The sequence below is a fragment of the Mustela nigripes genome, chromosome 1 (assembly GCF_022355385.1).
Source record: "Mustela nigripes isolate SB6536 chromosome 1, MUSNIG.SB6536, whole genome shotgun sequence".
Classification (NCBI taxonomy): Eukaryota; Metazoa; Chordata; class Mammalia; order Carnivora; family Mustelidae; genus Mustela; species Mustela nigripes.
Window position 1 is genome coordinate 149054784 of NC_081557.1, and position 17856 is coordinate 149072639.

Here is a 17856-nt window from a genome sequence, read left to right on the forward strand (position 1 = left end):
ATCGAAGTTTGTAATAAAATGGCTGGATAAAAGGTAAGTATACAAAAACTGTTAAGTTTAAGTTTTTAATAGAATATATATATATAAGCATATTTATAATTATTATTATTTTCATTCACTGTTTCATGGACTCTTGCTTTGTTATTCAGGCTGCCTACATGTTATCCAAATACCAGTACTTTGTCTGCCCAGTGGAATACCGAAGTGATGTTAACTCCTTTGTTACAGAATGTGAACCCTCTGAACTTTTCCAGCTTCAGAGTTATTCACTTCCTCCCTTTCTAAAGGCAGTTTTGAGACGGGTAAGATAAATATAGTTAAGGATCCTGTATCCCAAAGATAAAGGTTCATTTAAAAGTAGCACTAAACTTCTGTCACCTTGTGATTTCCCTTTCTTGAACATAAAATGAATATTACTATCACAAACCAGCTGTCTATTAGGAATTTACTTACCTAGTGGTTTGAATGATTATTGATGGTAGTTTATCTTGTATTTGTTTTGAAAACATTTTTCAGTATTCCTTAGATTTCTGCAAATCAAATGGGTTACAGTGAGCTTCACTTGTAACTGGTAGGAATGGACTAAATTTAAAGCTTAATTAAAAAGGAATCAACCACTCAAAGATTCCTTGACTTTTAGGGGACCTTTAATAGTACAGAAAGCTGCTGCTTCTAAAAAATCAGTTTCCCTTTGAAAAGCATACTGTTGCCATTTGAAGATAATGTTTGAGGTCTCTCACTGAAGGATGTTGACATGCTGTCCATTAGAACCCTGCTGATCTATGTCATCAAGACTGATGGGTGGTTGGTTAAAGTAAGGAATCAAACAGCTGCATGTGTGTGCTGTGTACCTGTGTGTATCTGAAATATTTTACCTAAAGTCCATAATTTTTGAGGAGGAGGTTAACCAACAAATGATTTCTCTCCTTGAGAATGCAATACATTGAATCTAAGAATTTTTTTCAGTGTCCAAGCCATCTGTAATCTGCTATAAAACTTTTTGATACGACTAGTCTTTGACTGGGACAAGACCTTTGCTTTGAGAACAGGTCCAGAGATTGGTGTTCTGAATGATCTTTCTAAAGCCTATCTATTTCTGCACTATCTGCAGTTTGTAGTTTCAGTCTATTTAAAGTTGAGCAAGAACCAAGATTTACTAAATAATTTGTGTGGAGAATTATTCTCAATTTCTATTATCTCCTCCCTGAATCTTATGACTGTCTTGCTGATGCTCAATTTGCTGGTTTTTTTTTTTTAAAGTAAAAGAGAAAATTTCCCCTCATTTTGTCATATACAATTAAATTGAAATAAAATACAAAAGTTACACAGTTCTAGTAAACAAATTCAGAAATTAACTCAACTGATTCTTGGTAAACCTACAACTCAAGTGGTGTAGAAGTTTCTAGATGAACTAAAGGATCCTGCCAACTGCAAGATTTTGGTGTGCCAGGTGCTGTCAGAATGCTTAGAGGGGGATGGAGAGTACTGGCTAAGTAGAGGATGGGAATAAGAGCTTACAGCACGTTTTTCTCCTGTGATCCTAAGAGTTTATGAAGTCACCAAAAATGTGGTATAATGGTTTGATTTAATATTTATATCATCGTTCTTAGTGGAGGTGGCATGCTCAAATACAATTTTAATGCAGTTAAATCCCTTCCCCCTTTATTTTCTCTTTAGGAAACAGTGAGCTTGTATCCTTTCCAGATACACAGCATTGCTCTTTCAACATTTGCATCTTTGATTGGCCCTTTTGGAGGCTTCTTTGCCAGTGGATTCAAAAGAGCATTCAAAATCAAGGTGTGTGTTTAGAATCTTTGTTATTATTAGAGAATATCACATAGTTGTAATTTGGTTCTCTCTTAGTCTCCCACATTAAGCCGCTGAGCAAAAACTTTTACATTCTATTTGTTTCAGCCTCAGAGAAATGCGTCCTGGCTGATTTGAGTATATTCTCTCTTGTTAAATTTGGGACAGGCCATGTTAATACATTTTAAAGTGTCATGTCAGCCACATTTATAGAAGTGGCGTGTGTCAGTGTTGGGACAAATGCAGAATCTTGGTCCTTCAAGTGCTCCTCCAAAAATCCAGCTATGAGTCGTCCAAAGTTTATGTGTTGTGTCACAGTCTCACTTAAAGAGACAAGCAGGAGAACCTTTGGATATAACCATCCATTCTACTAGATCTGGGTCAGTAAACTCTTTCTGTAAAGGAAGAAATCATTTATTAATCTTATTGCAGCTACCCAACTCTGAACTCCACTATTGTAATGGAAAGCCCTGTGGCCAGTATGTCAATGAATGGCCATGACTGGGTTTTAATAAAACTTTTTTATAATAAAGTTATAATAATAAATAATAAAACAGGCAGTGGGCTCGACTAGGACTATGGGACAGTTTGCTGCTCTCTTTCCATGATACATAAAACTATCCCTATATTTCATTTCATTTGGATTCTCAGAAAGTCACATGTATTTATTATCTCAGCTCTTGTGCCATTGGGAGTCAGAGAATGGCTATTGAAAGTGGGGTGAACAGGGCAGGCCTCTCTGGAGGAGGTGGCATTTGAACAGGGGCCTGAGAAGAGAAGGAGTCCTATAGAAATATCGAAGGAAGAGAGTTCCAGTGAGTGCAAAGGAGAGGTGGAGCTTAGCCTGTTTGAAGGGGAGTGAGATCACTGGGACTGTGGTAGAGAGGCAGCGATCAGACTGCAGAAATTGGGGGATCACACAGGGCCACGGAAGCCAGGGAAATAAAAAAAACTCACTCAGTGAGCACTTAAAATGGAGAAGACACTATGTTCAGTGGAATGCAGCATGCAGAAGTGTATAAATGTCTCTCTTCTCAAGCTGCTCACCACCTACTAGGGGAGACAACATGTGCCCACAGTGAACCCCAGCAAGAGCTGCCCATGAAGACTGTCCTGTCGAGACTGCAAACAGCAGAGTGGAATTGAGTTACTATGGTTCTCTTGTTGCTTCTGAGAGTAGGGAGGAGAAGGAAGGAAATGCATTGTAAAAAAGTAACCGAAGAATTTTTCAGTAATTGTTTGAAACAAAGAAATGTTACATTTGGGATGGTATTTTCTTTAGTGGTCTCTAATGTGAGGTTTCTTCTTGAATGATAGATTATTTTGAGTGTCCAAAATGAAGGTATAATAGCTGTTGCATTTAGATTTTTTAGGTCGCCTGCGTACGTTAGAAGAGCATTCCGTCATTTCCATGTCCTTAGCACCAGACAGTGGGTATGTCTAGAGAATCACTTGAGAGACTTACTAACCATTTCCTTCACTTGGGGCATTTAATGGACTAATGTGCCCCACATGATCTATTTTGATTTTCCTTTTACCTCAATACTTAAAGGAGAATATACATTATAGTAGCAAAATATTTATTTCGGAGTAAAACTGTTACAATTATCATGAGTTAGAACTAGTTGTACATCTGTCAACAACACTCAAATAATTTCTGGGTAAACAGAAAAGTAAGCTAGAACAGTATCAGATTAATAATAGCCAGTAGCACTTTTGATTTAGAAAAAGCTTTACCAACTAAAAATGTTAGTACTAGATTTAATTAATATTTAATTAGTGTTACTTGACTGCTTTTAGTCAATTCGCTAGTCATTTGAATGTGGGTACATATTTGAAAGACGTGGTTTTAACTTGTGAGACGTGCTCTAGTAAGTCTGCCTTTAGTGAGGAAATCCAGTAGTATTTTTCTTCAGGCCCCTGGTGCCAAGAGACATTTACAGGTAGAAGTTTTATAGCAGGTGATTTTTTGAAAATTTGCTCATATGTTTGTTTGTTTCTGAAGGATTTTGCAAACACCATTCCTGGACATGGCGGGATAATGGACAGATTTGATTGTCAGTATTTGATGGCAACTTTTGTGCACGTGTACATCACAAGTTTTATAAGGTACTTTAAGATTTTTTAAAATGTTTTATTAAGATGATTTCTTTGAGTTCTCATTTCCATAGGCATTAGTTTGAACGAATTACTTTTTCTGTCAGTGGTAATTTATAATATAAAAAGGGAATGGCAGCCCCTGGAGTTTGCATCACATTGTAGCCCTGAGAAGTATGATTAAGAAGAAATGATTAAATTAAAATTATTTTTGCACACATTTGCATAACTTGAGTAATAGTATATATCATGGTATTTAATAGAACCAAGGTAAAATCTAGGTAATGTGGGTGGTACTGAATTGACTCATCAGATTTCTTATTTTCTGTGGTATACAATGGTAGTGAATACTAAGTAAAAAGGAGGAGGGCGTAATAATTCATCCAGTCCACCAGCTATTGCTTGAGTGCCTGTGAAGTGTTGGGGAATGTTCCAGGCATGGATATAGCAAAGAACAAAACAAAGTCCCTGCCCTCAGAGCTTATGTTCTTATTGGGGAGCTGGAGAGAGAAGGGGCAGTAAAGGACAAAAAAGCAAATCTAGTTTGTTAGCTGGTGGTTAAGTGCCATGGAGAAAAATAAAGCAGGCCAGGGGATTATGGTTGTAGGGGGGGTGGAGAGTGGGGTGGGGGAGTGTATGGAGAAGTGGGGTGAATGGAGGGGTGTTGCTTTTTTGTATAGGGTGGTTTATTCTTGTTATTAAACCATAAGGCTTGGGGGCGCCTGGGTGGCTCAGTGGGTTAAAGCTTCTGCCTTCAGCTCAGGTCATGATCTCGGGGTCCTGGGATCAAGCCCCGCATCGGGCTCTCTGCTCAGCAGAGAGCCTGCTTCCCCCTCTCTCTCTGCCGGCCTCTCTGCCTACTTGTGATCTCTGTCTGTCAAATAAATAAATAAAATCTTCAAAGAGTAAAAATTTAAAAAAACCCGTAAGGTTTGGGATCTGCCCTAAAATGCTAGTTTGTGGTGTGAAAACAAACCACAGCAAGCACATATTAACTTCATTCTCCATGGTCTCTGCAGAGTGGCTGACCACAGAAAACATGTATTTCCTTCAGAGAGTATTTAGAAATGCATATTTGTAGATCCCTAAACACATGGTTTAAAAATATACCCAGGGCAATGTTGGAATTTTATATTAATTTTTATTTTTCTTGAGCAGTTTGTTAGGAGTTTATTTCGTTAATCTTTTCAAAGAATCAGATTCTGGCTTTGTTAACTTCATGTTTCATTGATGTCTGCCTGCGTCTTTCATTCCTTCATCTTTCTAAGACACAACTTGCTGTTGCTTTTTGAGCTTCTTGAGATAAAGCTTAGTTTATTGATTTTCAGCCTTCTTGTCTGAAATGTTCATCCAAGACTATAAATTCCCTCTTAAGTACTGCTTTACTCTCACCTTACATGTTATGTTTGCGTTTTCATTCTCAGTTACAAGTACTTCCTGGTTTCCAGTATGATACCTGCTTTGGCATGTGGGTTATTTAGATGTGTGTTGATGGCTTTCCAAACAAATGGATTTCCTCATTCTCCTTCCTTTATTGACTTTTGCCTTCATTGTACATGGTCAGAAATCATACTCTTTATTATTTCAGTTTCTGTTTATAGAGACTTGTTTTGTGTCCAGTATTCTTGTCTGTTTAGTACGTGTCTGTGTGCCCGTGGAACACATGTGCTTCTGCATTGTGGGGATGTAGGGCTGTGAGTGTTAGCTACATCTTCTGTACTCATTGTTTGTTTGTTTCCATTTTTCATCTTTTCAGGAAGAGAGCTTCGTCAAAATATCCCACTGTGATTGTTTATTCTTTTTAAACATTTATCTATTTATTTTAGAGCGAGAGAGCCCAAACAGGGAGGGCAGAGGGAGAGGGAGAATCCCAGGCAGGCTCCACAGCCAGCATGGAGCCCAACTCAGGCCCGACCCCATGACCCTGAGATCATGACCGGAGCTGAAATCAGGATGCTCAGCTGACTGAGCCACCCAGGTGCCCCTCCCCCACTGTGATTGTCAATTTACTTATTCCTAGTCTGACAGTTTTTGCTTTATGTATTTTGTGGTGGCTTTAGGTATATACACATTCAGGACTGTCCTATCCCCCTGTTGAACCACTCCTAATATTGATCTGTAATGTCCATCTTTATATACTGTTTGCTTAAAGCTTATTTGGTTGGATATTAGAATCATGGCATCAGCCTTCTTTTGGTTAGTATTTGTATAGTGCTTGTCAATCCTTTTATTTTTAGCATTTCTTTATCCTTATTTAAAGCTTGTTTCTCTTCTAACAGGCATATAGCTTGATCTTAGTTTTTTTTTTTTTAATAACCCAGAGGACAACATTTTTCTCTTTTTTAAGATTTTATTTATTTGAGATAGAGCGCACACGCATGCGAGAGAGAGAGGGCATGCATGTGTGCGCACATGAGTGGGGGGAGTGGCAGAGGCCGAGGGAGAAGCAGATTCCCCACTGAACAGGGAGCCCGATGAGATCATGACCTCAGATCGCAGGACCCTGAGATCATGACCTGAACCAAAGGCAGACAGATGCTTACCCATCTGGGCCACCCAGGTGTCCCTAACTTTTATCGTTTTAATTGGAGTGTTTAATCCATTTATATGGTAGTTCCTGATATATCAGAGTATTAGTAATTAATGAATCCTTTGGACTCTGCTTTCAGATGGTGGCAGCTTCTGGGCATTAAATCACTTTTTTTTTTTTTTTAACCTCTTCTCTCAGTAGAGAAAAGTCATGCTGAGCCACATTGTCTACCATTTGAAAGCAAATATTTAGACTAATAGAAATACAGGGCTAGTGCCAGAGTGCGTCTTGCTGGGAGCACCTGCTGACATAATTTTGTATTTAGCTGAACTTGCTACAATACTCTTCCTTTCCTCTGTGGGTCCTTACTCTGGGTTTGTTATGAAGTTGCTGAATCTTTTCATTCAGCAAAGACAAGCTGTGCCCTGACTTGAGTAGATAGTGGTGGTGAGAGACATCTGGCGCACTTCTGGCAGATGTGGAGCTGAACCTTGTGCACAAAGGTGACCCAGGGGATGGATGATCTGTGCTCTGGTGTGGTTAGTTTAATCAAAGACTTTTGTTGGGATATCCCTAAATAGCAGACATTTCCTTGTTACTGGGTTTTCTGTTTCCTAGAATTCCATTTGAACTGAACAGTTCTAAAAAATTTAGTTATCTGTGTAAACATCCTTCTCAGAATTCGGTGCCCTTCTCCATATATCATTTATGTCTTGCTGTTTTCCATTGGATTTTACTAATGTCTCTTTCCAAGAAGTGAACCATAATCTGTTTTTCATATTCAGATGGACTGTAGAAATTGCAGAGAACAATACATATATATTGATATCGGAATTCTGTTCATTCTGAATTTGACAAAATAGCACTGTAGAATATCACACAGGTGTAAATGAGTTGAGTTCCAGAGTCGGGGGTGGGGGAAGTTACTAACCCCTGACTATATGAGTGTCAGAGCAGGGAAAGAGAGACAGTCCTGTTTAAGACCTTTTCTGATTCAAGTGCAACATGGAAGGGTGGGAAGAAGAGGGCTGGGTTGGGGAGGTAGGGGAGGGGGAGGGCTGTTGGAGGAGATGTTCCCGGGAGAGAAGGGTGAGCATGCTGTACCACTGCCTTGTTGTTGCCTCGGTTCTCCCCCGGCTCACTTCCCCTCCGCTGGAACTGCTGTCAGGTGGCTGAGGCGGGCAGGCCATCCACCTCTTTGTCCTCCTTTCAACTAGAAAAAACCCACTTTTGTTTCCTATATTGGGGTTCACTGAAGACTTTCTTTGGACAAAGCGTGTGCATCTACTGTAGATCCCGGGTAGGGGCTTCAGTGCCAGGTCTGCACCTTTGTGTCCTGTCTCCGGAACATTCATAATACCCTAGGGGCACTTACTGAGGTTTCTCTGAAGCTAAGACTTGAAGGTATATTTTCATGTCCTCTATAGCTTATATCCACTGGGATTTCGCTTCCTTCCTTAAAGGGTGGGTGGTCCTTGTCTTGACCAGTTTGGATTCGTTCCCTGTCCCCACCTCTAACTCAGGTTGCTCTTTTGAGATGTTTTGTAGAACTTAGATCTGCACCCCCTAGATTGCCTAATGCTGTTCGGGCATTTTGTGTTTGTGCATTCTTCCCAAATCTACTGTATGCCTCTCGGTGCCAAATATCTCTGCGGCTTTTTCTCCCCCAGACACTGACATTGGGCACTAAAGCGAGCTTGATCAGTAAAGGTGGTTACTCTGCACTTACATGCATGATTTATTTTCAGTTGAAGGTATATGCTTCCTTTAGGTCTCTCAAAATAACACGAACTTGGCCTTTTCTGCTTTATTATCAGGGGTCCGAATCCCAGCAAAGTGCTACAGCAGTTGTTGGTGCTTCAACCGGAACAGCAGTTAAATATATATAAAACCCTGAAGACTCATCTGATTGAGAAAGGAATTCTACAGCCCACCTTGAAGGTATAGCTGGATCCACAAAGGGAAGGACTAACCATAAGGAGTTCTACAGGAAAGCACTGACCGATGAAATTTTGAAATTGCACAGAAAACTTGTTGAAAATGCAATAGATTGAAGTTTTATGACACGAATGTCTTTTCTCGAAATTACTGTGAATATTTAACACTTACTTGATCTAAGTTATGAAATAAGTAGCAAATTATCAGCAAAAAAATCCTGTACTTTTTCTAAAGTGTATTTTCTGATGTTAACTTCCTTCCCCGACTTGCTAGGTTTCATAATGTAAAAGACTTGTGTTTTAAAGATTCAAAGGGAAAAAGAGTAAATTGAGGATGTCTTAAGATTGCATCTGGCATTGTGCCCTTTGCACAAATATTTACTTTTGTACTTGGAGCTACTCTTAATTTTAACAAAATGTTTTGTGTAAGGCACAATAGGAAGTTAGTTCTCCTGCACTTCCTCCTCTCAGTCTGAAGTCCTTTCTGAAGGGCTGAGTTGGATCCAAAAAAGAAAAAAAATCTTGTCCGTTTTTCAAAGAAATAAGTAATCATTTGCCAGGGGAAAACATGCCATTTTTAGATAGGTTCAAAAAGAGCAGATACCAAACTCGACTCCTGATAAAATCATTTGGAAAAACATGACAGTTGCAAAAAAAAAAAAAAAAAAAAAGTGTTCAAGAAAAACAAAGGAGAATTCTGCTCTGAAGGACATGATTTAGGCATCTTTCACAGATTCTCTCCACAGCCGATCACAGCTCAGAAGGTCGAGGATGGAGATGAAGGCCCCCGGCCGCCTCTTGGTCGAATCCTCTGCTTTTCTGTTTCCCAGTGAACTGGTGTCCATCAGTTCTACAGCCTCCAAGCCCGTAAGATCAGTGTAGGGGGTAGTGAGCTGGGGTGGTGGCTGACGCAGAGCTGGAGGGGCCTGTCCCCAGCCGGGGCTCTGCAGGCCTGTGTCCTGGGGAGCCTCCCTGCTGGCACCCTGGGTGGGCAGCCCTCGGGACACTCACCTGGCGAGGAGGAAGATCAGCCCGCAGACTCAAGCCCAGGCCCACTCCCTGCTAACAGCTCATCTTCGCTCCCTTCCTCTTGTACATCATGAAATCTGAGGACATCAGCTGATGATTTTTTTCTTCCAAGAATGAAAATCAAGCAGAAGTGATTCTCATCAAGAACCAAAAGCACACGAATGCCAAACCTTTCCTCTGTGGGACTGGACACTGTAACCAGATGAAAAGTGTATTCTCATCAGTGACTGTGAATAAGCTGCGGTTGCTGTGTGCGCTCCGCGACCGTATTTGCTGTAGAGCACGGATCAGGGTGGGGCACAGAGCCTTCCAGACGTGGCCTCGTGCTCTGTGGCGTACTGTTCAGAGGGGAGAAAAAGAGATTTTCAAGACTGTTTTGCTAATGAAAAGAGTAATATTTTTGTTTAAATCAGAAACAGATTTCAGTTATTTTCTATTTCCGTTCTCCTCCGGTACCTGGAATAAGAGATGATGGATCTGCCCAGGATCCGTGGATGTGAGTCGGTAACTGGCAGCTTCTTCTGTGCACTACAGGCCTGCAGGAGATCTAGTTACACTCTGTACCGGGGATCTGAGTTCTCGGTTTGGCACGCACGCAGTCAGTTCGCCTGCACGGGATGTGTTCAGTCAGCATTATTTAAGACCGTCCCGTAAAAACCTAGAATTGGCACTGGAAATGTTATTACAGAAGGGAATGATTCCTTTTCGAGTCAGGCTACCTGCAGGTTTGATTTTCAGCATCTCTCATTTATATTTGCCTCATTAAAAGCTCCAGATGCTGATCGTAAAAGAATTTAGATTAGCAGAGGTTAAAAAATACGATGAAAAATTTGCCACAGGAACTTACATTGAAAACTTGGTGATATGCACAATAAGAGCTTCTTGGAGATATGTGGTTCCCTCTGCATTTTTCTTTAAAGTGATTGGTGAGGCACTGCAATGCAGAATTATAAGAGAGCATTACTGAATACACGTATTATAAAATCAATCTTATTATAAACAAAATATGAAGCTAGAAATATTTGGGGGTCACAGTAATAATAGCTTTCATCAAATATACTTTTAGAGTTGGGTGTACATTATTCTATATATAAAAAAGTAAATTCTTAATTTTAACAGAGCTCTAACGATTGACCTTTTTAGTGTACTTTTATAGCATGTATATTAAAATAGAATATATTTTAGCAAAAGATTGCCACAAAACCCTGACTTTAATCATTTTTATATTCGTGCTGTGAAGAGAGCTTCAATTCCAGTGTGGGAATGGGGTGAAAGTAAAAGGCTGGGAACTTCCTTCACAGTAATGGCTACTTGTTCCAAATTTGCTATTTTTGGAGGGACTGTACTTGTACTAATTGCTTGACTTTTGAATATGTGGGATGCAAATGTTTCCTCAGTGCTTTTCCCCTGTGGTGATACATACACATTTACTGTCTGTGAATAAAAAGACCACACCTACCACCCCTCCCCCGCTTTTGTTTTGTTTATCATCTCTCTTCCGCCCGGACTTGGGTTTGAACAAAGACAGTATCACCTCGTTCAGTGCAAAAGGAAAAAGTAGAAAGTGGACATATACTGTATATGGGTGGAAGATAGCTTATGATTTGTGTCCAGTTCTCTGAATCTTTTACGAAAACTGAGCTAGGAAAATAAAATTGAAACAAATCATATTTTGACTCTGTTGTGCCATTTTCTCACTAGAGAATCATTCATTCATTCAGCCAGCATTTACAAACTGACCACAGCTATGTAAGCATTGCGTCTTATCTGTATCCCATTGCCAGCGTCTCCAGGGACACCTTCAGGGCTGGGATCCGTACGTCTGTTATGAGGAAACGTGTGTGTGGAAAGGTGATATCCTCGTAATAGAAAGAGTACTCAATTTTTATGTTTTCCACGGCTTCTAAGGACGTATTGACTTTTGTGACTCTCCAGTCTGGTCCCCTAAAGCTTTAAGCTATATGGCTGCTGAACGGCAGCAGGTTTTTATTTTTATTTATTTTTATTTTATTTATTACTTATTTGATAGAGACACAGTGAGAGAGGGAACACAAACAGGGGAGTGAGAGGGAGAAGCAGACTTCCCGCTGAGCAGGGAGCCAGACATGGGGCTCGATCCCAGGACACTGGGATCATGACCTGAGCTGAAAGCAGACACCTAACGACTGAGCCACCCAGGCACCCCTGTGGCAGTGGTTTTGATCAGCCATTGTGTCCCCAGTGTCTGGCTCCATGCCAGCACCCCTGAGGCCTTTGAGCTTCTGAATGGATGAACAAGTTTAGAGTCTGAAGACCCAATTGTGCACATTTCTACTTGTCTTCGTTGGACAGCCCTTCCCCACCCATCCTGGTTTTCATTTGCATGACCCTAAAATGGATGTCATTATTCCTAGTTCTTAGGGTTAGGGATTAGGTAAATAAAAGTTCATAGGAAAGGACCGTGATTTGTGTCCTGCATAAGGAGCTGATCTGTATCCTTAGTGTCCTCTCTTCACCCCTTCTGCTGCTCCTCTTGTCCAGATCCGGTGCGAAGGGACAATCTGCTAGAATGGAACAAAAAGAAAACCACATTTGGCCACTTAGGATTTAGGCGGGGTTAACATCAGGAGTTCCTGGATCAGTAGACAGCCTGTCTGCTGGCTCCAGCAAACCTGCGGCATTTCCTAGCTATCCCGCGCAGGGCTTTGTCGCAGCCCCAAGAATAAGAACTGTCTGTGTCCGCCTAGTCACGGAGACAGAGGTGAATACCCTGTGAGGTAGATGTCAACTGGAACAGTGACAAATGTATAAAGCGGAGGGGGTGAAAGACCCCCCCCCCCCACCGTCGTTAACTAATTAACTGCTCTTTTGTTGTGTAAGAGTACCCCTCCTCCCCTTGCAGTGAAAAGACCCTTCCCCCAGGGTTGAATTCAATGTAACTGCTCTTTTGCCTTTCTGTAACCGCTTGGCTTTTAGGGCATGACACTTGTCTCCTGTTTGAACAAGATACCTTCTCCTAATAGCCGAGGCATGGTCACATAGGCAAGGGGGCTGCATGGTCACGTAGGTCCCGTAGACAGGGGGCTGCATAGTCAGGTAGGCAGGATGTCTTTCTGCTGAGTAATAAGGTCAAACTTCCCCTCTTTGTTTCCCCTTCCCGCCTTTCTCTTCGCGCGAGGGGGTCTTCCAAAGCCAATCCGCTAACACCAAGTATGCCTTTTTTCAAATGTTCAAATTGTCAGCCAATCGGCCCAGTCCCATCCGGGACTTGTTTGTACCTGTCTATAAAAATCCTGCACCACCCCAGCCAGGTGTGCTCAGCTAGCAGGAGCTGCTGACCACCCGCAGGCGCGCGCTGACCACCCGCAGGCGTGCGCTCACCACCCGCAGGCGCCTGCGTAACAATAAAGAACCTCTTGCTGTTTGCATCCTGTGGCAGTGTTGAATTCTTGGGTAAGGGGATCCGCGGGTCTTTCAGGGGAAAGGGGAGACCACCGTTCTAGTCTCCCTGCAGGATCTGCCTGCCGCACGGACAGTGTGCCGCCAGCTCTCTCCATCTGCTCCGGAAACTTGACAAAGTGTAAAAGTCACTCCTTAAGGAGGGGCTGTATTTGGGAATCTGTATGTTGTGGCTGCAAATAAAAAGCAGGTCTAGACAAATGAACCCAAACAGAAACCTGTCCTACCTCACTCAATGCCATTTGTCTTTCTTTTCCTGTGCGGAAGGGGAGAACGTTCTTGAATCATTAGATAACATCGAGAGTCATTTAGTAAGGGTTGATGAATGGAATGGTATTTGATAATAGCAGGTGAGTTTCTAAAAGGAGCTGCAAAAAATGCAGCCTGCTTCTCTCATGTGTACAAGGGACATGGGTGGGTAGAGCAAAAGCCTTGTTGCCCAGATAGTGAAAATCACTGAGGGATGGTCCACCCAAAGCTGTCCTCTCAGTGAGAAACAGAGATCTCCAACTGCCATCAGACTTAGAGCACAACCTTACTGTTCCAGGGCATGAGTTCTCAGACCCCCCCTTTCCACTGTGTGCCCAGCTTGAGTTCACTAGATCCAGTGGTATTCTGTTCAAGAACATACGACAACAGACTTCAGACAGGACCTAAAAGAGTGAGAAGTTCGAGAACATTTTTGAGTAATCTAGTAAGCATAGTTTTGATCAGTTTTAATCTCAAAAACTTATGAGGAAAAGGAACCCAAAGGTTTTAGCCAGAATAGCTAAGACAGACATAAGTGAATCATCAGGAATTCTGTTTGTTTTTCAACAGCTTCATCAAGATACAGTTTACACTCTGTAACCCTGTGCAAGCATCACCACATCCAGGTTAACACTGTTTCCATCACCCCACTAAGTTCCCTGGTGCTCGTTTGCACCTAACCCCCTGCTCCAACCCCCAGGCTTCGGCAACCACTGCCCTGCTTTCTGTCTCTAGAAATTTGCTTTTTCTGGACGTCACCTATAAAAGGAATCATACAATATGTAGCGTTTTGCATCTGGCATAATATTTTTTTATGTATCAGTACTTCATTCCTTTTTATGAATACCATATGGTACTGGCCTACTTACCGGTTGACTGGCATTTGGGTTGTTTCCAATTTGGGGTTCTTAAGAAAAATGTTTCTATGAATATTTGCAGACATGTCTTCGTGTGGTTATGTCTCCATTTCTCTTGGATTTCTAAAGGTGGAATTGCGGGGTCATATGATATTTATTTTTTAACTTTTAAAGAAATGGCCAACTGTCCAAAATGGCTGGGCAACCTTACATCCTTGCTTACAGTGTGCATGGGTCCCAGTTTCTCTGCGTCCTCACCAAAACCCAACATGTCCATTTTGAGAGAGAGAGAATGCATATGTCAGGGAGAGGGGGAGAGAGAATCTTAAGCAGGCTCCACACCACTTGCAGAGCCCAGTGCGGGGCTCAGTGATGTGGGGCCCCACACAAGTCTGCATCCCAGACCTGGAGATCATGACCTGAGCTAAAATCAAGATAGGACACTCAACCGACTGACCACCTAGGTACCCCGGCATGTCTGTCTTTTTAATGATAGCCATTTTAGCTGGGATCTTGAGGGGAATCTAGAGAAATCTTCAAGTAGCTTTAGTGGCATTTCCACACGGTTTGTATATCTACCTTGATGAAATGTCCATTCATATCTTTGCCTATTTTTACATGGGACTGTTTTTCTTTATAGTGAGTTGTAAGAGATCGCTATATATCCTGGAGGCAAAACCCTTATCAGATACATGACTTGCAATTATTTTCTCCCAGGCTGTGGGTTTGTTTGTTTATAATCTTTTTGGTTCTTTTCCTTTTTTCATTCTTAGACTTTTTTTTTTTTTCAAAGCAGTTTAAAGTTGACAGTAAAATTGAGGGGAAGGTAACCTCTGTGTTTAAGTCACATATATTTCTTTTAAGTAACTAATCTCATCATTTTGCAAATCCTGGCTTATTTGCCTATGAACCCAAATAAAATCATGAACTTGTCAAGTGGAAAAAAACAACAACAAAAAAACTGAGGTAGGAAGGTACAGACATCCCCCATACTTTGCTCTGTACCCCCACCCAATCTGTCCCGACATTCATAGCCTCCCTATTATTTATACCCCCAACCACAGTCGTGGATGTGTTACAACTAATAAATGTGCACTGAACCATCATAATCACCCAAGTACATACACTTTTGGTGTTATACATTCTTTGGATCTGGAAAAAAGAATGATGTTATGTACCCATCACTGTGGTATTATACAGATATTTTCACTGCCCTAAAAACTTTTGTGCTTCCCCTATTCATTCCTCCCCGTACACCTAACCCTGATCTTCTTGGGAATCATAGTTTTGCCTTTCCCACAATGTCCTACAGCAGGAATACAGTTGGAATCATACTGTATGTAGCTTTTTCAGATGGGCTTCTTTCATTTAAGTGATATGCATTTAAGCTCCCTCCATGGCTTTTCATGGCTTGACAGTTCATTTCCTCTTGGTGCTGAATAATATTCCATTGTCTGGAGGTACAGTGGTTTATCCGCTCACCAACTGAAGGACACCTTGCTTGCTTTTGCATTTTGGCAATTATGAAAAAGCTGCTGTAAACATACCTGTGCTATAAACATCAGGTTTTGGGGTGGACATTATTTTTCATCTCCCTTGGATAAATACCAAGAATTGTAGTTGCTGGATCATGTAGTTGCTAAACATTGTTCAGTTTTGTAAGAAACTGCTAGGCTTCTTGCAACATGACTATGCCATTTGCATTCCTAACCAGCAGTGAATGAGAAATTTCTATTGCTCCACATCCATGCCAGCATTTGGTTTTGTCAATGTACTGGAGTTTAGGCATTCTGGTAGGTATGTGTGATGTTTTCATTACATTTCCCTAATAATGTGTGTTGTGGAGCACCTTTTCTTCTTCTTCTTCTTTTTAAACAAGTTTATTTAAATAACAAGACACTTGAAGGGAAAATGATCTAGGAGTAATGTATTTTAGAGTGATTTATCCCTATTTAAAGACAGAGTGCCTTCCATGTAACTGCTACATACAAAAGAAGTTAGAACATTGTCCTTGGTTTTACAGTGATCAATGAAAAACATTAACATTTTCCAATCGAACGAGGTATATAAGGATTTTTATGTTGCTCTTTTATCGTTGAAGAGTGAGAACAAAGTAACTTACTGGAATATAAAGATAAGAACTGAATGAGCATGCCACTAACGGAGACCAGTATTTTCCCCCTCCTGTCTCCATTTGGTGTTGACCTAAACATACCACTGGCCAATTAGTTACAAAAATGTAATATGCTTGTGCACATGCTGTTACTTTATGATAAAGGAATGAGGAAGGAAAAAAATGATGGAATAGAGAAAACTCTATATAGGGGCCAGGATGTGGTGGGACAAAACTGTAGTTTCCTAACTGAGAATGTCATCTCTGGTGGAGCAGAGTTCTGCAGGAAGGTAGCAGGTTCCCTTCTCAGTGGACACCTCCCGTCTGCTGCTGGAACACATCAACTGTATGTTCATCCTCCATCTCCGACTGTGTGTCTGTTTCATTGATGGGCTCAGGGAAGAGGAATCTGATCTGTCTCATTGACAAACCTTCTCAAAGGAGCAGCAGCCCAACTCACTTCAGAAATCAACAGGTTTCTGATTCTGTACGAGAAATGAGCACACAGCTGTTTTCAGCCACAGAAAACAATCCGAAAGATAAAAAATCCCTGGGCTTTTCATTGGCCATGGCGAGTGCCAGAGTCTCCTCAGCAGCCGCTTCCCAGAGAAGAACCAGGTCCACACCCAGCGGGCACCTGAGCAGCACCAGAAACGGCAGGAGTCAGGAGCCAAAGCATCTTTTCATGTGCTTGTCATCTGTTCATCTTCCATGCGGAGACACCTGTGAAGGTTTTTGGCCCATTTTTTAATGGGGTTGCTTTCTTTTTTCTTTTTCTTTCTTTCTTTCTTTTTTTCTTTCTTTCTTTCTTCTATTCATTTGAGAGAGAGAGAGAACATGAGCAGAGGGGAGGGGTAGAGGGAGAAGCAGACTTCCTGATGTGAGGTTTGATCCCAGGACCCCAAAATCATGACCTGAGCTGAAGGCAGACGCTTACCTGACTGAGCCACTCAGGTGCCCTGGTTGTTTTTTTCCCGAGTTCTTGTATATTTTGGATGACCGTCCTTTATCACCTGTCTTTTGCAAATATTTTCTTCCAGTCTGTGGCTTATCTTCTCATTTGCTTGACATTATCTTTTGCAGGGCAGGAATTTTATTTTATTTTTTAAAAAGACTTCTTTATTTCACAGAGTGTATATGCAGGGGAGGGGAAGAGAAGAGGGGCAGAGGGAGAAACTTCAGTGGGCTCCGTGCTGAGCCCGACTCTGGGCTTGATCTCACCATCCTGAGATCATGACCTGAGACCTGAGCCGAAGCCAAGAGTCAGTTGCTCAAATGACTGTGCCACCAAGGTACCCCCAGAAATTTTTAGTTAAGTCCAGCTTATCAATTCATTCTTTCATGAATTGTGCCTTTTGGTATTGTAACTATGATGTAATTACTACGTACTATGTAGCTATTATGTAGTTACTATGATGTAGGAACTCATATAACAACTTAGATGTTGTCATTGCCATACCCAAGGTTATTTAGGTTTTCTATGTTATATTCTAGTCTTATTGTTTTGCACATTACATTTAGGTTTATAAGCCACTTTGAGGTAAATTTTGTAAAAGGTATAACATCTGTCTCCACTTTTTTTTTTTTTTGCATGTGGATGTCCACTTGTTCTACTGTCCTTTGTTATCTTTGCTCCATTGTACAGCCTTTGCTCCTTTGTAAAAATCAGTTGACTGTATTTATGTGCTTCTGCTTCTGAGCTTTGTGTCCTATTCCATTGACCTGTATGTTTTTTTTGCCACTACCACACTGTCTTGATTATTATAAGTCTTACTTACAGCTTACTCTATGTAAGCCTAT

General features: G+C 41.2%; 1 protein-coding gene across 1 annotated transcript in view; it reads left to right on the forward strand.

Moving 5' to 3' along the window:
• CDS1 (CDP-diacylglycerol synthase 1) overlaps positions 1-11069 on the forward strand; it is a 67875-nt gene extending 56806 nt beyond the window's left edge. The window contains exons 10-13 of the mRNA XM_059375113.1: positions 150-302; positions 1678-1797; positions 3812-3915; positions 8251-11069. Coding sequence (XP_059231096.1) covers positions 150-302; positions 1678-1797; positions 3812-3915; positions 8251-8380 — 507 coding nt within the window. The 3' untranslated portion in view covers positions 8381-11069. The remainder of the gene's footprint in view (positions 1-149; positions 303-1677; positions 1798-3811; positions 3916-8250) is intronic.
• Positions 11070-17856: the final 6787 nt, after the last annotated feature.